The following is a 26,551-nucleotide window of genomic DNA, read 5'->3' on the forward strand; positions in this document are numbered from 1 at the left end:
TTTTGCTTTGGTTAGATTTATTCTTTGGTTGGTTGGTTTATGAATTTTATTTATTTATTTTCATTTATTTATATTTTTGAAGATAGTGTATCCTCTCCTGTCAGGCCAGGATAGCTTAGAACTCTTGCCTCCTCCTCCCAAATGCTGGGATTACAGGTTTGTGTCACTATGGCTGGCTTACATGGAATATTTTCATCAATATCGTATTATTATATAAGATTCATAATTCTCTTGGAAATCACAGGACTCACCAATTCATTCTGTTCATTATGCTTAGCTCTCTCTTCTTCTAGTTTCTTCTCTAAAAGTAGTATTTCATCTTCAAGTTTAGATTTATCTCTTTCTAGATTTTCATAGGTTACCTAAAATGGAAAGCTAACTTTAACAAGCCAGACACAAGAAATTTTAGTGAGGGTAAAAATCAGATGAGTATAATCAAGCAAATTAATAAACACTTTATACATTTGTTCATTTCTCTAATATTAAAGTAACAGCAAGTGTGGCAGTAGGCAGCAACTTCTATAAAAGTGTAAATATATTTCAGGCACCCATCAGCACACCAAGACAAAAAAAGATTACCCCTGAAGGAATTAATATGGTTGCATTCCAATGTACAAAGACAGAAGGGGAAAAATCCAGTAAGCACACCTTGTCGACAGTCTAAAGTATGTTAAAAAGCATGTTACAGGAGAAAAGGACAAGTTTAATTAAATACAAAAATAAATTTAAAAATCAAGAGTATGTAATCATATTTTCCATTGAATGACAATTTGTATAATATTTTTAATTTAAAGTGATTAATTATTAGATTGGTTTTTGGATTTTAGATACTATAATTAACATACCTCTGATATTTGCGATCCTTCAACAAACTTGTTAAAAAGAACAAAACCAAAATGTATTATTGTAGTCTCAAAAACGGTTTACTTATAATCTCACCAAATTTGACTATTTCATTACAGGACTTTTGGCTTGAATGAAGATTACTCTATTGGTTTGATTTTTATCTGCAAAGTCAATTCTCAAGCTTTGTAAAACTTGTATTACATTATAGTTTGTGTGCAACTATGATTACTACCCCTAAAGACGGTTTCAATTACTAAAATTTGATAATTTTCTAAGGTATTCAATGTAGACAAATTTCAACTCATCTTACTCATAATTCTCATAAATTTACTGTCATGACAAACGTGTGTTTATATTACCTGTAACGTCAAGTCTGAATGAGTATTTGTCTTTGTTACCCAGTAACAACTATGCTGTAGCATGCCAAGCAGCTTCTAAAACTCTATGTGGTTTCGGTTTGTTATATCTGTGTCTAACATTTGTTTTGAGTGTGTATGTGTGTGTCTGTGTCTGTGTCTGTGTATGTATGGGGTGTGTGTGTGTGTGTGTGTGTGTGTGTGTGTATGTGTGTGTGTGTGTGTGTGTGTGTGTGTTTTGAGACAGATTTGGCAATCCTCCAACATTAGCTCCCCAAGTTCCGGAACGATAAGCATGCCCCACACCTGCTAAATTCCTTTCATTCGGGGAAACCAATAAGTTCCTATTGGGATAGCACTTACAATAGAGGCTCGAAACATAACACATAGCAATCACAAAAGGTTCTTGAGGCTTACCCAATAAAACATAGCAACTACAAAGGGCTCTTGAGGATTTCACAGGTAACAAATTAAGGAATGTATTTGGAGTCTAAACTTCTTGTGGGTTCTACAGGGGCATTCTAAATCATAAGACAGAATTTCTACTGAGGACAGACAATGACAGAACTGCCACGTTGGACTGAACACCTAAATCAAAGGTACAAGGTCTGTTTTCTGTTTTATCACCAGCAGGAGCAGGCTGTTTCTATTTACCATACAGGCTCACACTCACTTTTTACAGCCTTACATTGCAAACAGTCGAGGCTCTCCATCACATCCTACTCTGTCTGCTAAGATGAATAATTGTGTCCTGTGAAACAGGAGAGTTAACTCTCCTAAACTCTCCATTCACTGATATCATGTTAATGACTGAAAACTGGCCATGATAGAGTGTGTAGACAGGGATTAAATATTTATCTCCATGCCCCTATTTACAATGTAAACCTCTGGTCTAATATTAGATAAGGCCTACTACCAAGGTAAGAAAAAGATAATATGGTCACACCCTGCTTGTCTCCTACTATGTTTAAATTTGTGAGAGTTCTCTGTCTCTTTCCTGGAGCAAACTATGTCCAAAAAAAAAAAAAAAGGAATGGTGATTTCAATGCATTCTTAGGAGTACAGAATAAAGGATTTCGTTCTATAAATCTATAGATTCTGAAACAATGATTTTATATCCCTCAAAACAAGTTAATAACAAGACCTGAAAATGTTTTTTTTTAATGTTTTATGCTACCTCCAAATGTTCTATTTTCTCTTTTTCCGTAGAGTTTAAGATCCAGATATACCATTTCATATTTTCTGAAATAAATTATTTTGAGAAGATAATGTATTTTTAATAACAATCTTTTCCCTAACTTTTAAATCATACTTTTTTTTACCTCCAAACTCTGTGCTTCTGTTGGCGCCTTGTCAAAGTTGGCCTCCTTTAAAGATGACTCTAAGCCTTCATACTGAATGAAACAAGGCAACACGTGAGTAAAAACTACAAATTTTTTCTCAAATTGTATCTAAATAGATGCCAAAGAAGCAAACAGAATCTATCTCCACATATGTAAAATTCCCTTGGATTTTCTGAGCTTAGTTTTGCAATCTAACCACTGTGCTGAGCAAAGTCAGGACCGCAAACAAGCCACAACCACCAGCCTGGGCAACATATGGCACTACTTTACCCTTCTGACCAGCAAAGTTGTCCCAAGTCTGCTGGGGGTGAAAACTCTAACAGCAAGAGTGACTAAAGCATATCTGAAGAAGTGAGTTGTCTGTTATCCACTGAACAAATCAACAGCTTCTCCAGTCTTTCAATGGAGCCATGTGTAGTAACTGGCTATCACATTTACACCAAGTGACAACGCAAGAAAGGAAGATACGATTTTAAGTTCCAGAGCAGGAAGGAAGACGAAATCTGTCAGTCCGAGACCAGGCTGATCTACAGAGAGAGTCCCAGGACAGCCAAGGCTACACAGAGAAACCCTGTCTCTTAAGTCTCAGCACCTCAGAATGTGTGTTATTTGGACACAAAGCCTTTAAAAATCAGTAGGTTCAAATGAGGCGGTTAAAACGACCCTAACCTAACATGACTGGTACCCTAAGATGAGAGCATTAGGACAGAGTGAGACACAACAAGCAGACAGCTATCTACAAGTCAAGGGACAGGCCACAGAGGAAGCAAAGCCTGCCTACATCTCCATGGACTCATTTCCAGAACTGTAAGGAAATTCACTCCTGCTGCTAAAGTGGCATTTTGTCACAGCAGCCCTAGCTAACTAATACAAAGCCCAAATGAAGACAGTGAATAAAGTCTCTACACCATAACAAGTAACAAAGTACCTTTACATCCTTGATAAGTGAAAATCTCATGACACATTACACTGCATTAAAATTGTAATTCTAAGCCTCTACCTTCTAAGGCACCAAACAAGACAGAAACATAAGCCACAGAGTAAAAGATACTTACAAGTGATATATATCTGACAAAACTCTTATACATAAGATAGAAAATATTAAAAACAAAAGTCTTTCTATATGACATAAAGAGAAAAAGATTATGAGTGCATTTAAAAGGGTGGAAATGGGTCAGCAAGATGGCTAAGTAGTTAAGGAGCTTGCTGCTTAGACTGATTGCCTGAGTTCAATCCCAGGGACCCACTTGGTAAAAGGAGAAAACTGACTCCTCAACGTCCTATGATCACCACACAAATGCCTATGATCACCACACAAATGCGCGCGCGCACACCCACACACACACACACACAGACACAGACAGATAGACACAGTAATAATAGTCATTTTTTAAGGTGAAAAAGACTTAAAAGGCAATTTCACAGTATCTAAATGAGAATGAGCAAATCAAGGTGCTCTCACTCCTTAGTCAGGGAAGATAAGCACTATAGATCACCAGGAGGGCTGCAAAGATAAAGGCTAAATGATGAAGGTGAGGAGCAAGGGAACTCTGCAATGAAACAAAGCTCTGATGGCACTGAATAATCCATGGAGAACCATTAAGTGCCACACTACAATGGATGTTATTTTCAAACACATCTTACCTCCTTTTGAGCAAGGCTCACTTTTTCAAGTAGTTTACATTTCTCTTCCATTAGCACAGAAAGTTCAAGAGCAAGTCTTTTCTCTCTTACTGAGAAAAAAAAAGAAAGACTATTATTATAACTAAAGTGTTATAAGTTTTTAAATTATATACAACCACAAGATCTAAAATCAAAAAAGACTACTTACCCACATAAAATCGGCTTTGAATCTGAAACAAATTTTTAAGAAAAATTACATTAAAACAAATATACCTTCAAGTAAATCTATATGAAGTCTATTCCCAGCTTTAAGGTAACAACTTTCTTAAGGCCTTACAGTGAATGAATTACCCAAAAGCATTCTATTTCCAATGAAAACAATGCTACATAGTAGGATCCACCACCGAAACAGCCTCATTCTAAAGACACCTGTTTAATACCACTTAAACCCACATTTCCCACACATATATTTGGACCTAAAACAAAGTATTTTAAGGAACCCCTATTATTAAGTCTCCTACTGTAAATATTCAAAATAAAAGTCTATGAAATATCATGGGGGTCTAGGCCTAGACTGACTCTAAAAAACTCATTAGCCTTTGTCTTCTTTAAGCTTCAGCTCTCAATGAAGAAGGGAGAAATCCACCCTTGAGAGCACTGGTGCTAGGGAAAAACGATCAAGGGAAACAAACAAAAGACTTCTGCCACCTACACAACAGAGACAGAAAATCAGAAGAAAAAAATAGAAAGACAAGATAAAGTGGGATGTGTGTAAACAGATATAAGGACAACACGAGTAGAGGGTCTCCATGAAGAAAACAGAAGTCAGAGCACAGGGCAAATATCTAAAAAAGTCTCAGAGAGAAAAGGATATGGTATGACTCCCTTCTAAAAAACAAAATTAACTATAGGAAAGGCAATAAAGGATCCAGGACATGTGTACCTCCACACAGCAGGCCAGAGGGATGATATCAGGGATTATTAACTGAATATAAATGGCAGTAGTGTTTTTTACTCTAAGATGGGAGGTAGAAACATCTGCTGGCTTTTTAATACTGTTAAAACAAACACAGAACCAACCACCACTCCACCTCCCCATCCCGGGCAAAAAAAAAAAAAAAAAAAAGAAAGAAAGAAGAATGCGGATTTAGTACTAGTATATAGTATCCCTGCAAAGGAAATCTTATCCGTACACACAAAAATATTTCTCTAAATCTGTATTCAGTTTCTAATAACTACATATTACCTGCAACACTATGACCTGACTTATTTCGATGAATTAACAAGTTTTTCCAATTAGTTGTTCAGTCTAAACACAGAATGAGGGTTAAAGACATGGCTCAGTGGTTAAGAGTACCTGTTACTCTTGACCAACATTCAATTCCCATCACCCACAGTGTAGCTCACAATCATCAGTAACTCTAGTACCAGGGAATCCAACAATGCCCTCTTCTCACCTATATGTGTACCAGGAACACTCGATATATATTCATGCATACATACAGACAAAACATTCATATACATAAAAGAAAATAAATTTTAAAAACCCAGAATGACCATTCTCTTACTATGAGCGGGTACTTACTGATCGGAAGCCTCTCCAAAGAAGTAAAAAAACAGCAAGCAGTCCAAGAGTAAGCACACATATCACCAATTGGAATGATGCCCCACTAGAATCAAAGCTTGCTGTCATATCTTCCGGCAGTGCTGCCACAACCTTCAAGACAAAGAAGTTGAGCCTATAAACACCCATTTTCCACAGTACTGTTACAAAGACAGGTACAGGTGGCATGGTCAACTCTATTAATATGGAATGGGCTGCTGTAAAATACAAAGCAGAAAGCCTCCAATCACACTTTCTGGCAACTGACAATTGTTTTACCTGAGTGACTAAGTGTGGGGAAACACAATGGTTTTCAAACAAGAGTTATGAGGAGATCCTCAGAGCTTAACTCCATGAGGGTTGGAGGATAACCACAGAATGTCCAGAAAAGAATGTTGTGGAATATTTTTATGTGTTGACTTCTTTTATGTTGCATTTGTTTACCTCTGTAAAGCTGTGTTACTCTACCTGCCTAAAATACCTGATTGCTCTAATAAAGAGCTGAACAGGCCAACAGCTAGGCAGGAGAAAGGATATTCAGAGCTGGCATGCAGACAGAATACATAGGAGGAGAAACCTAGAGAAGATTGAGTGAGAAAAGCTGAAGAGGAGGACGACACAAGGGGCCAGCCATGCAGTAAGAAGAAAAGAAAGACATACAGAATAAAGGAAGGAAAAAAAGCCCAGAGGCAAAACATAGTTAAAGAGAAACGGGATAATTTAAGTTAGAAAAGCTCACTAGAATAAAGTTCAGCTAAGGCCAGGAGTTCATAAACAAGGACTCTCTGTATATTTACTTGGGAGCTGGGTGGGAGACCCACAAAAAGTTATTATTTAAAAAAAAAAAAAAGGCAACTACAACAGAATGTCAATGACCTGGGTTTCCTGCTTTTCCCTGACTTCAAGTTCATGATTTGTCTGTACACACTGGGATTGACAAACAGATCTGCAACTTGTCGGGTGGGAAAGGGAAGTGTCAGAAACAACTAACAGAGCTTTAGATTTGGGATTTAAACCTTTCCCTCCTGTCTCTTATCTTGAGTTAAAATAATGCAGTTTGAGCCCAAGAAGAAAAGTGCTCTTTGAAAAACAACCCTAGAAATGATGGGCTTGACTCTTTCAGACATCAACACAGGCCCTCTGGAACCTGCACAGCAGTCTTCTCCTTGGGGGTGGGACAAAATAGACAACAAACAACTCCTATGATAGTTACTCTGTATGACATCTGTTTTTAGCTAGTATATGGACAAGGTCCCCTTCCAATTGCTATCTACAGTTTATTAACTTCTACCAAATAAATGCATGCAATATTACGCTCTTTTTTTTTTAAGCCCCGTATCTTTATTTTCCTTTTTACATCTGTGACTCCATACAGGATCCAAGAGGAGGTGCACAGCCTCTGCTCTGGGTTTAATGGAGAGTTCCTTTACCCTTCCTGTTAGCCTCTTAAGGTATAGCACCAACCTCAAAAGGGCACAGAAAAGGGTGAAAAGTCTTTTATCCTGATCCTGTCTCGCCCTTCCTCACCTGGGCCTGATACACCAAAATGTGACATCATATTGCTAGGCAATGATAAAAGGATTTGCCTCCCGGATCACAAGGACAGAGATTCAGTAAAGTCAACTCTTTCCATCATCTCTCCGCAGAGAAAATGAATGCATAACCGGGCCCTCCACATTCCTTCTGAAATGCTCTTCTACACCTCATAGATTAAGGCCTGTAGTTGATTTGTATTTTACCTCTTCCTGAGCCCATCCTCCTTCAGCGGGTTATTCTAGTCTTTACCACCAGGTCCCAGATACTAACTGATTATCAACAGGTGGATTCACTACTCTGATATCAGATAAAAAAGACTTTAAGACAAAAACTGTTACTAGAAACAAAGACACAATGGCCAAGGCAGGCTCAGTCTTTAGGATGTAGTTTTATCCAACTAAAGAAGCACAAAACGAAGGAAATCTGGTGAAGTAAAGGAAAACACAGGTTCCTCAACAGTAGTTAGGGATTTCAAGATCTCACTTTCAGTGAGTCAGCATGAAAAGAGAAAACTGAAACAAGGCTACAAACCAGTTAGGCTAACACACTAACAAAATACTACACAACAACAACAGAAAAGACATTCATTCTTAAATGTATATGGCAGAAACTTCAGAACAAATCCAGGAATCAAGCTAAAATAAACCTCAATGTTTTTTTTAAATAATCAAATTACAGGGCCCAGCTCATAGAAACAGCTCAGCAGCTAAACACATTTGTTGCTCTTGCAGAGGACCACAGTTCTGTTCTCAGAATCCATGACAGGTTGTCCTTAACCACCTGCCCATAACTCCAGCTCTAGGAGATCTGATGCCCTCTTCTGGCCTCTTCAGGCACCTGAAGCCACATGCATACACACACATATACACACATACACATAATTTAAAATAGTAAAAATTCATTTAAAAAATTTAAATCTTCAGAAGCATGTGCTCTGATTACAATGAGTTAGAATTAGCTATCAAAGGGACTGGAGAGATGGCTCAGCAGCTAAGGGCACTGACTGCTTTTCCAAAGGACCTGGGTTCAATTCCCAGCACCCACATGGCAGCTCACAGCTGTTACAGTTCCAGGGGACCTGACACCCTCACACAGAGATACATGCAGGCTAAACACCAATGCACATGAAATAAAATAAATAAATAATTTAAAATAAAGAATTAGCCATCAAAAAACAGGAATACTTGAGAGATGGCTCAGCAGTTAAAAGCATTTGTCATTCTTATAGAGGAAGCAGGTTTCGTTCCCAGCATGCACATTGTGGCTCACTGCTATCCATGTCTCCAGTTCCTGGGGAATATGACACCCTATTCTGGTATCTTCAGGTGAAAGACCCGCTCGAAATGCCCCTGAGCCCCCTGCCCCGAAGCTGCCGGAGCCTCCCAAGCCTTCACCCCGGCAGGGCTCGCGCCCCTGGCCCGCCCCGCCTGGCACCGCGCCTCGGGGCTGGGGCCGAGCAACGAGCACCAGGTGGGCAGGCCCGAGAACGAGCACCGGGTGGGCCGGCCCGAGAATGAGCACCAGGTGGGCCAGCCCGAGAACGAGCAGCCCGAGCAACGAGCACCAGGTGGGCCGGCCCGAGAATGAGCACCAGGTGGGCCAGCCCGAGAACGAGCACCGGGTGGGCCGGCACGAGGGCGAGCACCAGGTGGGTCGGCACGAGAACAAACACCGAGTGAGCCGGCCTGGAGCCCTGCCCCTGAGCCCCCGCCCCGCCCGAAGAGAAACACTCCGTCCCAAGGTCTCCGCCCCCAAGGTCAGCCATCAGGAAAGGGGGGGGAATTGAGTCTGCTGTACCAGACACCAGACCTTGAGAATATGCTGATCTGGAATGGCTCTGTGTCTCATTTGAACCATCCAATGGAAATGATTCTGTATTTCGCCTCATTTGAAAGACTCTGTGTTTCACCTCATTTGAATAACTCTGTACTTTGCCTCATTTGAATAACCCTGTATAGCGCCTCATATACATTGACCAATGGGAATAGCTCTGTATAATGCCTCATTAGAATTATCCAATAGAATCCCTGCTCCTAGCTTGCGCCTTTTTCCTATATAAGGACCCCTTTTCCCTTGGCTCGAGGCGCTTAGCCACACAAAGCTAAGTCGCCCCGGGTACCCGCGTCTCCAATAAAGCCTCTTGTTTTTTGCATCCAGTTCGTGGCCTCGCTGATTCCTGGGTGTGTGGGTCTCCCTCTACGAAAGTGCCTCTTCGGGGGTCTTCAGGCACTGCAAACATGTGGTGCACGGACATACATGCAAGAACAAAACACCCATGCACATAAAATAGATTTTTTTTGTAATAAAAATAAAATACTTTCAGATAAGTTGAAACAATGCAACACAAAACTTATAGAAGGCAACTAATTCCGTATGTAACAGGGAAATTTACAGTTGTAAAAACATTTTTAAGGGCTGGAGAGATGGCTCAGAGGTTAAGAGCACTTGGCTCCTTCCTCTTCCAGAGGTCATGAGTTCAATTCCCAGCAACCACATGGTAGCTCACAACCATCTGTTATGAGATCTGGTGCCCTCTTCTGGTGTGCAGATATACATGGAAGCAGAATGTTGTATACATAATAAATAAATAAAATCTTTTTAAAAAAGTTATTGGGGATGGGGCTGGAGAGATAGCTCAGTGGTTTAGAACACTAGCTGGTCTTGTAGAGGTCCTTATTTCAATTCCCAGCTCCCACATGGTGGCTCACAACCATCTGTAACTAGATCTGATGCCCTCTTCTGGCCTGCAGAAACATAGGCAGACAGAACATCATATATATAATAAATAAATCTAATAACAATAAAAAGTTATTGGGCCGAGGAGCTCCCTGCTCCCTGAATCTGGTAGCACCCAACTCTTCCATCCTTTCCACTGACTGACCCAGGAACTTGAGCCCTCATCCAGTGACTGATGGAAGCAGAGACAGACATCCACAGATATACACTGAGCTGAAATCGGGAATTTAGTTGAAGAGAGGGAGGAATGAAGAGTGGAGGAGTCTGTACCAGGTTGGAGAAACCCACAGGAACAGTTGGCCTGAACAAGGGAGAGCACATGGACCCCAGATGCTGTCTGGGGGGCCAGTCCAAGACTGATCCAGACCCCTGAACATGGATGTCAATAAGGAGGCCTCTGCATTCCAGGGAGCCTCTGGTGTTGGATTAGTATTTTTCCCTGGTGCAAGAAGGGACTTTGAGAGCCCATCCCACGTGAAGGGTTACACTCTGGCCCTGGACACATGGGGAAGGGCCCAGGACCAGCACAGGAAGATTTGGTGGACTTTGCAGAGCCCCCGTTGAGGGCCCTACCCTGCCTGGGGAGTGGTGGGTGGATGGGGTGGGGGTAGGTGGGGTGGGGGAGGAGGGATGGGGGTGAGGGGAAGGAGAGGGAAGAGGGACTTACATGTGAAACAAGCTTGTTCCCTAACTAGAACTAATAAATTAAAAAAAAAAAAAAAGCAAGCAGCAGAACCCTTCTGCAAAACTGTGCATTGGCAAATGTATTTTAAGAACTCAGTGTCCTGCAGGATCAAAATTATACCAAACTAAGAGGCAAAAGCAAGAAATGGAGAAAAATATGAGTTTGAGCAGAGATGGGATATTTTTCTGGTTAAAAAGGAAAGAATAAAAAATTATTTTTCTTAAAAAAAAAAAAAGTTATTGGGCCAGGAAGATGTATCAACATTTAAGAACTTTGCCACCAAGCCTGACTACCTGAGTTTGACACCCCCCCCCCAGGAAATCACATGGTAAAAGGAAAACGCAGACTCTTGGGCCTTTGGATTTCTGTGCACACACACACACACATACATACATACACACACACACACATACACACACACACACACACACACACACACACACACACACGAATGTAATTTTCAAGTTAAAAAAAATCAATGTCATATATCACAGTAAAATAAAAAAAGATCTCAACAGATATTAAGGATATATTTAACGAAATCAAGAGACTGCAAACTATGATTACATTTCTCAATCTGACAAACAGCACCAATATAAGACCCACAGCTAACACCATCCTGAAGGTGAGAGAAGGACTGTTCCCCTAAGACTAGCCACACACATCCACACAGCCCACTGAACCACAGAAATCCTGTCAAGTCTGCAAAATTTCTCCATGTCCCTCATTCCCAACCTTATCAAAACCAAGTGTTGTTAACTGCGAGGTGCATGTGTGTTTTATGTGTCTGCTGCATGAAGCATGCACAGAAAAGCCAGAGGTTGATGTGGCAAGGTCTTTCTTCTCCACCCTAACTTTCCTGAGACCGGGTCGCTCACTGAATCTAGAACTCACACAGTATTTGCTAAGCAGATGACCAGTGAACCTGGGATTCCTTTACACACACCTCCACCCAGCATTTACACTGCCTTAGAGGACTCCAACTCCACATCATGCTTGCATGGCAAGCCCTCTCCCCACCAAGCCATCTCCCTAGGGAATAACTGTTGCTTCTGAGGGAGATACGTGTGATTTGAAATTGTCTCTCATCTACAATACCCTTCTCTTCCCATAAACCCCATCTCGGTAATTTAGGTGACACGGTCAGGAACTTAGAATTATTCCAGATTCTTCCCACATCCCATCCCTCTCGACAGCTAATCAAGAGAGTCATTTTAGCTCTTACTTCATCTTGCCCCATTAGGGACCAGCTTCTGTCTCTTACCACTGTCATTTCTCCCTCCTGACATTTGAACTACACACTATCAGGAAGATCTATACATTTTTCTGTGAGTCTAACCACTGAAGGGTCTCTGCTGGCTCTCTTGCACCCTACAGCATCCTAGGGACCCGCTTGTCTACAGGAAGCATCATTTCACATCACACCCTTGGCTCACTTTCAGCTCTGGGCAGCAGAGCTCCTGTGCATGCTATGTTTTCACAAACCATCTTCTTCAACTTACTTGCTCAGTCTAAAGTCGTTCTCAAGAACCCAGAAACTACAATCTCTCCTCCCCTTGCTTTGCACGTGTGCTGCTATTGGCAACAGGCTTCTATTGTGGATTAATTTTGTGTGCTCTCTCCCTAAAAAGACAACATGATGGCAATAACCAAATTCCTTAGTTCATTTAGAACCTTCATAGAGCTTTTTCATTCACGGGTAAATGAACCCTGAGCATGACAACACTACTTTAAATTCACAGAATATGAAGATAATTACAACTGGTGAATTGGAACAGCTGCAATATTTAAATGGTCTTTTTAAAAATGCAATGCAGTTTTCAAAAACTCTGTGTGTGTGTGTGTGTGTGTGTGTGTGTGTGTGTGTGTGTGTGTCCCTAAACGTGTCAACAACAACACAGCTACCTACAAACACTTAAAGAGCAAAAAATCTCTGCCATCTGGTAACAAAATGAAACAAACAAAAAACACTATCTGTAGAGTTTACCAGAACACCTTTTACAGTAACAATACAAAAAGGAGGAAGGAACTCTATGGTTAAAGCAACTAACTCCAAAGGGCATTCTTTATTGGGGAAAAATAATGCAGAATTACAATCTTAGCTCTGGCCCCAGATTGGGTGTCCTCTTAAGAAGTTTCATCACCAAGAAACTCCAGTTCCGGCAGTCAGAAGAACCACGTGTAAACTGACCCCTGTCCAAAATAAATAACGCTCAGGCAAATTGACTCGGGAGTCTGGAATGATACCACCATTCTGGGGCTTCCACCTTGCCTTCCGGATCCCCGGGCCCCTTCCCCGCGCGGCAAGCGGCAGCCGAGCACAGGCCTGGTGGGCGCGCCAAGCTCGGGCTTCCCCGCCAAGGCCGTTCGGCCCCACCGGGCCCGCGGCTCCTGCGCCCAGGACTCACCCCGAGCAGCAGCTCCAAAATCCGCGGTACACACACCGCGGCGGTCCAGGGCCCCGCCATAGCCGCGGCCACGGGCGGAGGCCTCGCAGCCGGCCCGCCGGCCAGCAGCACACCCGGGCGCAGTGAGCCGGGCGCTGGGAACGGGAAGGCGCCCGCGGCCGGCTCGCACCACTGCTGCCCTGTCGGGGGAGCCCTCGTCTCACCCCCGGCCTTGGTCTCGCCGGCGCGGCGGAAACGCCCCCTCCACCTCCTTAGCTCTGTGGACACGTCCGCGCTCGCACTTAAAGGGCCCGCACTCCTGCCTCCAACACCGGAGTAAGGGAGAGCTAGAGCGAGAAAAACCGAAACAGCAAGTGGGGGGCTGCAGCCCTACACCCCGAGGCCTGGGGTACAGCCCCGGAGGGAAAGCGCCCAGCCCCCCTCGTCCCAGCTGCTATCGCACTCTGTCCTATCCTCTCCAGTCCAAAAACCACATAAGGGAACCCTCCCTCCTAGGCAGACACCGACCTCTGTCATAGTCCCGGTCAGAATATAGTTTGGCGAACCAACCGACGCTTCTGCACTTCGAACTCTGGACACCGAGGCGTTAGGGTCAACTGCGCTCTGGTCAGAGTTTAACCTCTCCTGTTCAAGCACTCTTCGATCCTCCTATGCCCAACATTCAGGTTCACTCACCTGAGTTCACCTGGTGGTTACTAGTCAGGCAGGCGTCCAGGGCTTAAATCCATTGGCGCCCAGGTACCTAAATCAAGCCCAGCACCAGGCGCTCACTGAGAAAAGAACTAAATGTAGCAGCTTGTCCTCTAAATTTAGGGCTCTGTTTCTGCAGCCATTGCCTGAAGTACTGGGAGAGATGATCTTAAACATAAGGTTTAAAAAATAACCTGTCTCTAGTGTATGTCTTCTTTATCGACGCCATCATCTTATCCCAAACTTCAGTGAAGCCATTCAAAGAGGAGCAGCTGCCCAAGAGAACTTGATAAACGAAATCATAAACTCTTTGTAAATTCCTGCAATATAATCTTCTAGTGAAAACATCCCTTTCATGCCACAAGCACTCACACACAAAATCAGAAACATCCACAGTTACAGCCTCTGACTTCAGACCACACTGAGGCCTACTTTGTTGAAACTCAAATTGTTCTTTGCCACATCACCCTAGGGAGTTTCAGAAACTGCTACTATCAGAGATAGCAGAAGTTGCTCAATACTCCAGGTTTAAGGTAGTGCACGACTTTCAAACGATTGCGTTGAAATTAGCTTATGTGAATGCTAAAGTCAGAAGTGCGATTAAAACTTTTATCTTTAGAATTTCAAAGGTGTTTAAAGCTTCCATTCCAACAATGTTACTCAAATAAAAATTGTTCAGTGAGTCTGGGCATCTTTAACGAGCTCCAGAATCTTACTGGGATTTTAGGATCTGTAAATAGAAAAGAAAAAAATTGCTTTGCTCTGCCTGTCTTTCCTATGTTCATGTGTTCCCCCTTTCCTATCTGCAGTAGTTACCATCCCAAATGCTAAAGCAGAAATGAGACAAGTGACGTTTTAGAAAGAAGGAAAACCCAAGCATATCTATAGCAAAAATTTCTCCAAAGCAAAAATCGTAAACTTAATAGTCAGTGAAAAATCCTCAATCTAACTTCTGAACACATTACAATCATTGACATAGTTACCTCTTCATCCAGACCTTCTGGGTCCATATCTTAGGAATTTCATGTTAAAATACCCTAACATGTAAATAAAGTTCTCTTAAATACATCATATCCTTGAGAAAGATTCCAGATTTTAATACCTTCTGCACTTCTGTGTCCACAGAGTGTGATCTTGTTCTGACACTGAGATAAAGGGGTGCTATAGGTGGAGCTGTGACTACCAACCCATAATCCAATTTCATGGACGTATAACTTATGAAATATATGTGTGCCTGTATGTAGGTATTTTCCTAAATATTATACATCATATTAAAATCCACAACTAGAAAGAAAAATCCTAAGATTACTAACTACTGAAACACTAAAGATTTTATCCTAGGGTCTATTCACATAAATTTCTACCAGATGAAAGATATTCAAAGACTGTTCTCCATAAATAGACATGGGATTTTATAATCTTATAAAGGACCAACTTTCAAGGGAACATTCAAGCAAATGTTATTAGTGCTCGTAACAGCTACGAGAGAGCATCCACTGACTCTAGACATTGCTAACCAGAAAATCTACTCCATGGCCTAGAAACTGGTTTCCCTCCTGAAGGCCCTGTATTGGGGCTGTAAGGACTAGCTGCTCCCACTTAGTTCGGCACTAGTGACAGACATAAAAGCACTCCTCCTTTGGAAGGAAATCAGCACTGCTGTGCCACATTGCTATTTTCTGTATGACGTAAGAGTTGTTCTCAGAATATATTGAATCAGGAGCTACCTGTTCAACAGGAATGGGCCATCTCCTTGTTTGACACCTTTAAATGAAGCATTCTGTGGAGTAAATGAATGTTAGAATCTCCAGAGTCTTCTCAGCTATAAAATAAAGTTGATATAAAGCTGTGCTGGCTTCTATTACTTGAGTGATTCAAGGAAGGTACCTGAAACACTAATTAATTGAAACAATCACCTCAATTGGGCAAGAGAAATCTCACTCAAGATTAACTGGAAAATTGATCCAATTTTTTTTGTCTGCAGAAGCTTTTCAAATCTGTTATGGGTGCCTCAAAGTTGTGCCAGATTGCTAGGTTCCAGGTTTGTTAAAAGCTCTCCAGAACATTTAATCCTATGATTGTGGGCCAAGCGCCCCAGAGAAGCCAAGCAGGCAAAATCCATGCAAGCAGTTGAACAGCACAAGTCTACATTTGTAATTGCTACCAGTTTGAGCTTCTGGTTGCCAGACTAGAGACGTTTCTACAACAATCTTTTAGCTTTTTGAGAGAAGCCGGAATTGTTAAATGAACTCACATTTTAAATATTGACAATTGGTGTGTGTGTGTGTGTGTGTGTGTGTGTGTGTGTGTGTGTGTGTGTGTGTGTTCGATGTTTTTTGTTAGTCACAGTTGTTTTCAGTACTGAGACATTGAACCCAACACCTGTGCAACGCATGCAAGTTCTCTCCTCAGTGGAGTTGCATCACTAGTCCACATCACCAGTGTCTATAATCTAACAAATAAAGCTTGCCTGAAAAACAGAGTGCAAAGTTAGCCGCGCTAGTTAGCCATAGAGGCCAGGCAGTGGTAGCACACACCTTTAATTCCAGGACTCAGGAGACAGAGGCAGATGTGAGTTCAAAGCCACCCTGAGCTACAGGAGAGTCAATCAGTGTAAAAGAGAAATAGAGCTCACACAAAGGTGATCTCAGCACTTGGGATCCCATGCCTTTAACCCCAGCATGAGAGAAGAATATAAGGCAGGAGGAGGTAGGAGCTGAGGTTCAGTGGATCCCTCTTTTGGTCTGAGTGTTGGTAGAGGTGAGAACTCTCTAGATGCTGGCCTCTTTGCTTCTTCCATCTTCAGCTTTAACCTCAACCTTCTCTGGGTTTTTAATATTCATGCTACTACCAGCGAATCAATGACTTTGTTTTGTTTGTTTTTACGAGTCAGGGTTTCTCTGTGTAGCTCTGGCTATCCTGGAACTTACTCCATACACCAGGCTGGTCTCAAAGTCACAGAGATCTGCCTGCCTCTGCCTCCAGAGTGCTGGGACTAAAGGCATGCTCCACCATCTCTAGGCCCAACAATGACTTTTAAAAAACAATGTACAAGACCACTTCACCAGAGGCTTGTTAGCTAGTCTCAGGCCCTAACACTGAAGGTTTAATACTGAGATGGCTTCTCCAAAGAAGACGTAACTTTTCAAGAGCACAAGATAATTAAAATAAATTTAAATTCACTATTTTCATGTTTAAATAATTTCAACCAAGATACTTAAGGGAAATATAATTGACTATATTTACTAAGCCCACAAAAGTAAGCATGCTTAGTATGTTTCATTAAATAAATACGTTATAGAGACTAAAATATCATGCTCTGATTAGTAAATTATCTTTTCAACTTCTTAATTTCTCTGGTATAATTTTCAGAGGAGGATTTTTCTTTTTGTTTGTTTTTCCCTGGGACAAGGTTTCTCTGTGTAGCCCTGGCTGTCCTAAAACTCACTCTGTAAACCTTGAACTCAGAGATTTACCTGCCTCTGCCTTCCATGTGCTGAGATTAAAGATGTGTACCATCACTGTCCCACTGCAGAAGATTTCTTTTGTGCTAAATATTAAAGTGTGGCCTTGACACGTGTTGGTGGCGCACGCCTTTAATCCCAGCACTCAGGAGGCAGAGGCAGACGTATCTCTGTGGGTTCGAGGCCAGCCTGGTCTCCAGAGCAAGTGTCAGGATGGGCTCCAAAGCTACATAGAGAAACCCTGTCTCAAAAAAAACCAATAAAAAAAGTGTGGCCTTGTTGCAAGACTATATCTAATTTCATAATAAGTTTATTAAAGATGAGAATTAAGTATCACACTTCTGGTTGATTTTGTATTCTTTTTTATTTATCTATATTTTATGTATGAATGCTCTGAATGCGGGCCAGAAGAGGGCACCAGATCTCACTATAGATGGTTGTGGGTGCTAGGAATTGAACTCAGGACCTCTAGAAGAGCAGCCAGTGCTCTTAACCTCTGAGCCATTTCCCTAGCCCATGATTTTGTATTCTTATTATGACACTTCAAGATCACACTGTCATTTGGTAGTAACAATTTGCAATTTGCTCAAGACTCTTTAACTCATACTATTTCTAATCGACTCATTTTGTATAATTTTACCAAAAAGAAAACCAAAAAAAACAGAAAAGCATTATTCAAAATATTTTTAAAAAAAAATTTCTACTGGGCCATGGTGGTGCATGCCTTAAATCACAGCACTCACGAGGCAGAGGGAGGCAGATCTCCAAGTTTGAAGCAAGCCTGGTCTATAGAGTGAGCTCCAGGACAGACAGGGTTACAGAGAAACCTTGATTTGAAAAACAAATATTCCTAACAACATCTATTAACAAAACCTTTATCTACGGAGAACTCACACATAAGATTTCATAGAAAGGGAAACACTGTGAGGTTTGTAGAGAGAAGAGATGCTCAACCCTATAAGAAAAATGATTACAAAAGATTTAAAACTCCATAGGGTGGCTGAGATGGCTCATCTGGTAGAGGTGCCTGCTGCCAAGACTAACCAAGACTAACAGTTTTGATGCCTAAGACTCACATGGTGTAAGGAGAGAACAAATTGTCCTCTGACCTCCACATATGTATTGTGACTCACACACACACACACACACACACACACACACACACACACACACACACACAAAGAGAGGGGGGCAGAGAGAGCAAGGGCACACTAAATTAGACAAAAATTTTAAATCTGACTCACCCTTTCTATAAGAATTTCAGTTGATGAAAAAGCAAGATTCATGAATCCGTAGATGTCGATTTGAAATAAATACTTCAGAATCTGAAACTCTGCATCATGTTCTGTTGTTTTAGAAATAAAACATATCACCACTCGGTATATAATTTCTGAATCTAATTTCTTCTTCAGATGATGAATTGGAACACATAACCATCTCTTACCTTTTTGAGAAACCAGCTGACTATGGAGCAAGGCACCTTCCACAGACATGTCAGTTTCTGCCACAGCAGGCCCTTCAGAGTCCACCCATGACTCTGAATCTTCCTCACTCCTTTTTGAAGATGAGGTTTTGAAATGTATTCCTTCATGGACTCTCAAAGGTAACTCTACTTCAGAGGTCATATCTACAAATACATAAAGAAAAATGTCTTTTCTCAAACACTTGCTTCATAGTTGGCTTCTTTTTTTTTTTCTGCAAAGTTATTGTTTGAAACAACATGACCGGTATGACACTTCATTTGAGAAAGCACACAAATCATTAGCTGTGGCCTGTACACGTTCTTAAAGTAGTGTGACAAATGACCACAAGCTTTTGGCTTAAGTAATAGACTTTTCTCTGATAGACTTTTGGAATCAAAAATCTTAAAGCCCTATTTGCAAAACTGTGTTCCTTCTGGAGACTTGAAGAAAAATTCAGATCCTTGACTTTCATAGATTCCTGAAGCATTTCCCAGATCCCTTGCTTCATAGAACCATTCTCCGTTTCACACCAGCAGTGTAGACCCCTCTCACCTCATACTTGCATTGCACTGCTTTCTTCTCATGAAGAACCCTGGGGTTACATTGTACCCAACCCCTGAAGTCCTTTCTGCATGTGTAATAACATGCTCACTCACAGGGCTGGAGGTTAAGACAGGCCTTGAGGGGCCTTTAGTCAAATGAACACATAGTGCCTCCTTTATACACTGACCAAGATAGATCCAAAAAGAAGGACTTTACTCAGATCTATTATATTCGGTTTTTTGTCCTAAAAATTATGTTTAAGCAAGCAAATATAATGTATTTTAAAAATTAAAACATGGGGGAAAAAATGAAGCCAAGCAAAGTGGCTCAGGTTTGTAATCCCAACATTTCATAAACAAAGACAGGGGAGTCACAAATTCAAAATCAGCCTGGGTGACCTAGCAAGACCCATATTTTAAAGAAAGGGAAACTGGAAATTAATAAACATCAACAACTTTCTTCTACTGTATAAACTCATGAGTAAGAATAATAAATAGGACCCATTAAGATTTCATTCCTTGCCAGGCAATGGTGATGCATGCCTTTTATTCCAGCACTAAGGAGACAGAGACAGGTAGATCTCTGTGAGTTCCAGGCCAACCTGGTTTACAGAGTGAGTTCCAGGACAGCCAGGGCTACACAGAGAAACCCTGTCTCCCTAAAAAGTAACCACCCTTCCCCCACAAAAAAATTTCATTCCTTAGGCTGACCGAGGTAAAGGTGCTTGCTAGGAAGTATGGCAGCCTGAGTTCAATATGTAGGCCACACATAGTGAAAGAAGAGAAGCAGTGTGGAGCTGGAGAGATGGGCCATCGGTTTAGATCACTGGCTGGTCTTCCAAAGGACCCAGATTCAATTCCTGGCACCTACATGGCAACTGTCTGTAACTCTAGGTCCAGAGGATCCAAAATCCTCACACAGACATACATGTAGGCAAAACACCAATGCACATGAAGTATAAGTTAGAGACAGAGACAGAAACAGAGACAGAGACGGGGGAGTGGCGAGACTCATGCCTTTAATCCCAGCACTCAAAAGGCAGAGGCAGGTGGATTTCTGTGAGTTTGAGGTCCACCTGGTGTACAGAGCTAATTCCAGGACAGACAGGGCTACACAGAGAAACCTTGCCTTGAAAAACCAAGAGAGAGAGAGAGAGAGAGAGAGAGAGAAACACTAAATTCTACAGTTTGTCCTCTGATCATCACATACACACCTTGACACATGCACACACACACACACACACACACACACACACACACACACTCACACACACACAAATTAAAATACATATTTTTAAAGTAAATAAATAATTTTTTATAGACTTAATTCCTGGAGCGTAAGAGATGGTTTAGTGGTTAAGAGACTTGCTGTGTTTGCAGAGACCCAAGTTCAATTCCCAGCACACATAATGGCTTAAAACCATGTTTAACTCCAATTCCAGGAGACTCAATTCTGGCTTCCGGTGGAGCACAAACATACCTACAGGCAAAACACTCACATAAATACAATAATAAAATTAATTTAAAAAAAAAAGATTTCTGCCAGGCATGGTAGTACATTCTTTGATCCCCACACTAGGGGGCAGAGGCAGGTGAATCTCTAAGTTTGAGGCCGCGTTGGTTTACAGAGCGAGTTCCAGGTCAGCAAAGACTACAGAGAGAAACCCTGTCTCAAAAAAAAAATAATAATAATAATAATAATAAAAAATTTTATTCCTGTTAGAAACATGTATCCAAAAAGACAAAATATGCAGACATCACTCAATGAAACAGATCTTGCTTACTTTATCTGTTAGATAACCAGGGAGTCAGAATGACCAAAATTATTTACAGTATCTACAGGATGCTTAATACTGGTAGCTCATTCTACTTCATAAATAGAACAAATAGTTACAACAAGAAAAGCCATACTAGAATTTACAGTAATTGATTTCCAAGTTCCAAAACTGAACCCACTACATCATGTGTATGTACTAATATGCACCACAAAATATAAAAATTACTATCGCTCAAGCATAGATGCATGTGTGCACAGCACACGTGTGGAGGTCAGAGGCCTTTTGCAGGAGTCAATACTTTCCTTGTACAATGCGAGTCTTGCAGATCAAATATTTATACAAAAAAAGGCCAGCATCACTACACTATTAGGAAGAAATTTGAAAATGACAAAGTGCCAATCAAATGTCACACATTGCTTTTTTTTTTTATGTTCTTTTGATGATTCATCAAATTCAAATTCCATCCTTGTTTGTCCCTTTCTGTTCTCTTTTGTTTGTTTTTACATTTTTTCAAGACAGGCTTTCTCTGTGTTACCTGGCCTGTCCTGAAACTTACTTTACAGACCAGACTGACCTTGAACCAGAGATCTGCCTGTCTCTGCCCTCCTAGTGCTGGGATTAAAGATGTGAGCCACCAAGCCTGGCATTGGTTGTCCCTGGAACTCCATGTCTATTCCATTCCATTAGTATATACGATACCATACTACATAGTTGAGGGAGCATATTAAGAAAAGCCATTACTTTTTAAAAGGCTTTTAAAGTCAGGCAGTGGTGGCACACACCTTTAATCCCAGCAAAGATAGGTGGATCTTTGTGAGTTCAAGCCCAGCCTGGTCTACAGAGCAAGTTCCAGGGCAACCAGAGCTATGCAGAGAGAACCTGTCTTGAAAACAAAAAACAAAAAAGAAAACAAAAACAAAAAAGGCTTTTAAAATCCCACAGTCAAACCATCCTTTATATCAACTGAAAATTTCAGAGGAATCCTTCTTAACTAACACAATGTCTTATATTATATACTTGATGTATTTACTTATTGGAGCAGGGCGTCACTCTGAAGTGCATCATGGTTTCACACAGGATGTGCTCTTGTCTAAACCTTCCCAGTGCTGGATTATAGAGATGCACAACCACATACAGCTCTGGGTTCATCTTGTATTTAGAGTACATTATGTTAGTGACTCATGCTAGAAGGTGTTGTGTAACACAAAGTAAAAAAAAAAAAAGTCTTAGCCAGGGATTATGGTGCATACCTATAAAGCCAACACTTGGGAGGTGAAGGTAGGAGGATGACGACCTGAAGGCTATCCTCTGCTAGTGAGGTTAAGGCTAGCCTGAGCTACATGAGACCCTGTCTCAAAGAAACAAACAAGAAACATTGGCAGAGGTAAAACAATGTGTAGTTCTGTGTTGGTTCTGTGCATGGAAGATACAGACATTGTAAAAATACAAAAAAGCAACTGTGAAATCCATGCTGCCATGAGTTTGTACACCCAAGCGCTTCTTTTCTCTTTCAAGCCAAACACAGGACAAGGCTGTGTTGAGAAATTAAGTTAAACACAATACTAAGCTGTATTTTAGATCATTTTGGCTGAGACCACTTCAGGCAAAAGAAAACTCTCACCCAAGATTACTTTTCCTTTGGTGATTTCAGAAGGTTCACAAACTGCTTTGGCAAAATAAGAATGTCAAATTACTGAAAGCAATCTCAGGAAACTATGAAATTTATCACTACCTTTTGTTCCCTCAGAAATCACATCTGTTTAAATAAAAATCCATGTTATCAACCAAGCATGGAGGTACACTCCTGTAATCAAGCACTCATGAGGCTAAGACAGGAGAATTATGAGTTCAGGGACAGCCTAGGCTGCATAGCCAAGCCTTGTCTTAAAAACTCAAAAAAAGTATCTAGGTGTTGATAGCACACGACTTTAATCCCAGTACTTGGGAGGCAGAGGCACATGAATCTCTGAGTTCGAGGCCAGCCTGATCTACAGAGTGAGTCTCAGAACAGCCTCCAAAGCTACAGAGACACTCTGTCTTGAAAAAAATGTGTGTGTGTGTGTGTGTGTGTGTGTGTGAGAGAGAGAGAGAGAGAGAGAGAGAGAGAGAGAGAGAGAGAGAGAACATAAAGGGACAACCAGAAACTTGAGTTACAGGAAATATGGGCTACCGTGAAAAGACCAAACCTAAGAATAATAGGTATAGAAGAAGGTGAAGAAATATAGCTTGAAGATACAGAAAACATATTCAACAAAATCATAGAAGAAAACTTTCCCAACCTAAAGACAGGCATGCCTATGAAAGTCCAAGAAGCTTACAGAACACCAAATAGACTGAACCACAAAAACAAGTCCCCTCACCACATAATAAACAAAACACCAAGCTTATAGAATAAAGAAAAAATATTAGGAGCAGCAAAGGAAAAAGGCCAAGTAACATATAAAGGCAGACCTATCAGAATTATACCCAACTTCTCAGTGGAAACTCTGAAAGCCAGAGGTCCTGGATATATGTTCTACAAACATTAAGGGACTAAGGATGCCAGCCCAGACTACTATACCCAGCAAAGCTTTCAATCCCTATAAATGGAAAAAACAAGATATTCCATGACAAAACCAGATTTAAATACTACATACACACAAATCCAGACCTACAGAAAGTACTGGAAGGAAAACTCCAACCCAAGAAAGTTAACTACAACCAGAAAAACATAGGCAATAGATAATCCCACTTTACCAAACACCAAAAGAAAAAAGAGGGAGAGGGGAAATCCACACACTACCAACAACAACAAATCCAAAACAAACAAGAATTAACAGCCAGTGGTTACTAGTACCCCTTGATATCAATGGTCTTAACTCACTATACAAAGACACAGTCTAACAGAATGGATAAGAAGACAGAATCCATCCTTCTGCTGCATACAAAAAACACACCTCACCTCAAAGACAGACATTACCTCAGAGTAAAGGGTTGGGAAAAGATTTTCCAATCAAATGAACCCAAGGAAGAAGCTGGTGTAGCAATCCTAATATCTAACAAATTAGACTTCAGACTAAAAATCAATCAAAAGAGATGAAGAAGGGCATTTCATACTCATCACAGGAGAAGTCCATCAAGATGAAGTCTCAATTCTGAACATCTATGCCCGAAATACAAAGGCACTCACATTCATAAAAGAAACATTACTAAAGCTTAAATCACACATAAAACCCCACACACTTATAGTGGGAGACTTCAACACCCCACTCACCACTAGACAGGACCACCGGAGAGAAACATAACAAAGAAAGAAAGAAACTAACATAAGGTATGACCCAATTGGGTTTAACAGACATTTATAGAACATTACATTCAAACACAAAAGAATATAACTTCTTCTCAGCCCCACATGGAATCTTCTCTAAAATTAACTACATACTTGGAAGCATAGCATACCGCAACAGATAAAAAAAAAAAAAAAAAAAAGGAATAACCCCCTGTATCCTATCAGACCACCATGCTTTAAAGTTAGAATTCAACAACAACACAAATTGCAGAAACCCTACAAGCTCATGGAAATTGAACAATTCCCAATTGCATCATTCCTGGGTCAAGGAAGAAATGAAGGAAGAAATTAAAGACTTCCTAGAATTCAATGAGAATGAAGACACAACCTACCCAAACTTATGGGACATTTGGAAAGCAGTGCTAAGAGGAAAATTCATAGCACTAAGCACCCACATGAAGAAACTGGAGAATAGTCACACTAGAGAATTAACAGCACAAAACTGAAAGCTCTAGAACAAAAAGAAGCAAACTTACCCAGGAGGAGTACACCAGGAAATAATCAAATTGAGGGCAGAAAGCAATAAAGTAGAAACAAATAAAACAAAGAGTTGGTTCTTGGAGAAAATCAACAAAATAGACAAACCTTTATCCAAACTAACCAAAAGGCTGAGAGAGAGCATGCAAATTAACAAAATCAAAAATGAAAATGGGGACATAACAACAGACACAGAGGAAATCCAGAGATTCATCAGGTCATACTTTGAAAACCTGTACTCCACAAAATTTGAAAATTTAAAAGAAAGGGACAATTTTCTGGATAGACACCACACACCAAAATTAAATCATGAACAGATAAGCAATTTAAATAGACCTATCACCCCTAATGAAATAGAAGCAGTCATCAAAAGTCTCCCAATCAAAAAGAGCCCAGGGCCAGATAGTTTCAGTGCAGAATTCTACCAGAAATTCAAAGAAGATCTAATACCAATACTCCTCAAACTGTTCCACACAATAGAAGCAGAAGGGTCATTGCCAAACTCTACAATTACCTTGGTACCCAAGCCATACAAAGATACAACTTAGAAAGACAACTACAGACAAATCTTCCTCATGAACATTGATGCAAAAATACTCAATACTGGCAAATTGACTTCAAGAACACATCAGAAAAATCATCCATCATGATCAAGTAGGCTTCATTCATTCCAGGGATGCAAGGATGGTTCCAAATACAAAAATCCATCAATGTAATCCACCATATAAACAAACTGAAAAAGAAAAACCACATGATCATCTCACTAGATGCTGAAAAAGCCTTTGACAAAATTCAACACCCCTTTACAATAAAGGTCTTAGAGAGATCAGGGATAACAGGAACATACCTAAACATAATAAAAGCAATATATAGTAAACCAACAGCCAACATCAAACTAAATGGAGAAAATCTCAACATGATTCCTCTAAAATCAGGAATAAGACAAGGCTGTCCACTCTCTCCATATCTCTTCAATATTGTACTTGAAGTCCTAGATAGAGCAATAAGACAACAAAAGGAGATCAAGAGGATACAATTTGGAAATGAAGTAGTCAAACTTTCACTATTTGCAAATGATATGATAGTTTAGACCTGAGAAACTATACCAGGGAACTCCTACAGCTGATAAACACCTTCAGCAAAGTGGCATGATACAAAATTAACTAAAAAAAAATCAGTAGCCCTACTATATACAGACAATAAATGGGCTGAGAAAGAAATCAGAGAAATATCACCCTTTACAATAACCACAAACAACACAAAATATCTTGAGGTAATGCTAACCATAACAAGGGAAAGACCTGTATGACAAGAGCTTTGAGTCTTTAAAGAAAGAAATTAAAGAAGATACCAGAAAATGGAAAGATCTCCCATGCTCTTGGATAGGTAGGATCAACATAGTAAAAATGGCAATCTTGCCAAAAGCAATCTACAGATTCAATGCAATCCCCAGCAAAATCCCAGCAAAATTCTTCACAGACCTTGAAAGAACAATACTCAATTTTATATGGAAAAAAAAACCCCAGGGTAGCCAAAACAACCCTGCACTATAAAGGAACTTCCAGAGGCATCACTATTCCTGATTTCAAGTTCTATCATAGAGCTATAGTCCTGAAAACAGCTTGGTATTGGCACAAAAATAGGCAGGTAGACCAATGGAATCGAATTGAAAA

The 26,551-nt window shown here is 40.7% G+C and overlaps 1 protein-coding gene and 1 non-coding gene across 11 annotated transcripts in view; both read right to left on the minus strand.

Moving 5' to 3' along the window:
• LOC100768570 (MIA SH3 domain ER export factor 2) overlaps positions 1-26,551 on the minus strand; it is a 78,421-nt gene that overhangs the window by 37,255 nt on the left and 14,615 nt on the right. For 2 of the 10 annotated variants that reach the window (XM_035444879.1, XM_027419652.2), the window contains exons 1-7: positions 13,137-13,293; positions 5,754-5,885; positions 4,377-4,398; positions 4,190-4,278; positions 2,525-2,596; positions 846-872; positions 252-362 (exon numbers count right to left, since the gene is read on the minus strand). In XM_035444879.1, the coding sequence (XP_035300770.1) occupies positions 252-362; positions 846-872; positions 2,525-2,596; positions 4,190-4,278; positions 4,377-4,398; positions 5,754-5,885; positions 13,137-13,196 (513 nt within the window). In that variant the 5' untranslated portion in view covers positions 13,197-13,293. Of the gene's footprint in view, positions 1-251; positions 363-845; positions 873-2,524; positions 2,597-4,189; positions 4,279-4,376; positions 4,399-5,753; positions 5,886-13,136; positions 13,294-14,809; positions 14,984-18,534; positions 18,636-18,734; positions 18,918-26,551 lie in introns of those variants that run through there. The other 8 variants (XM_035444880.1, XM_035444878.1, XM_035444881.1 and 5 more) reach the window with 6 other exon arrangements.
• Positions 7,129-7,248, minus strand: LOC113836219. Its single transcript, XR_003486206.1, has one exon. It is a non-coding gene; the product is annotated as a small nucleolar RNA SNORA26 (small nucleolar RNA).

The sequence above is a fragment of the Cricetulus griseus genome, chromosome 5, assembly GCF_003668045.3.
Source record: "Cricetulus griseus strain 17A/GY chromosome 5, alternate assembly CriGri-PICRH-1.0, whole genome shotgun sequence".
NCBI lineage: Eukaryota > Metazoa > Chordata > Mammalia > Rodentia > Cricetidae > Cricetulus > Cricetulus griseus.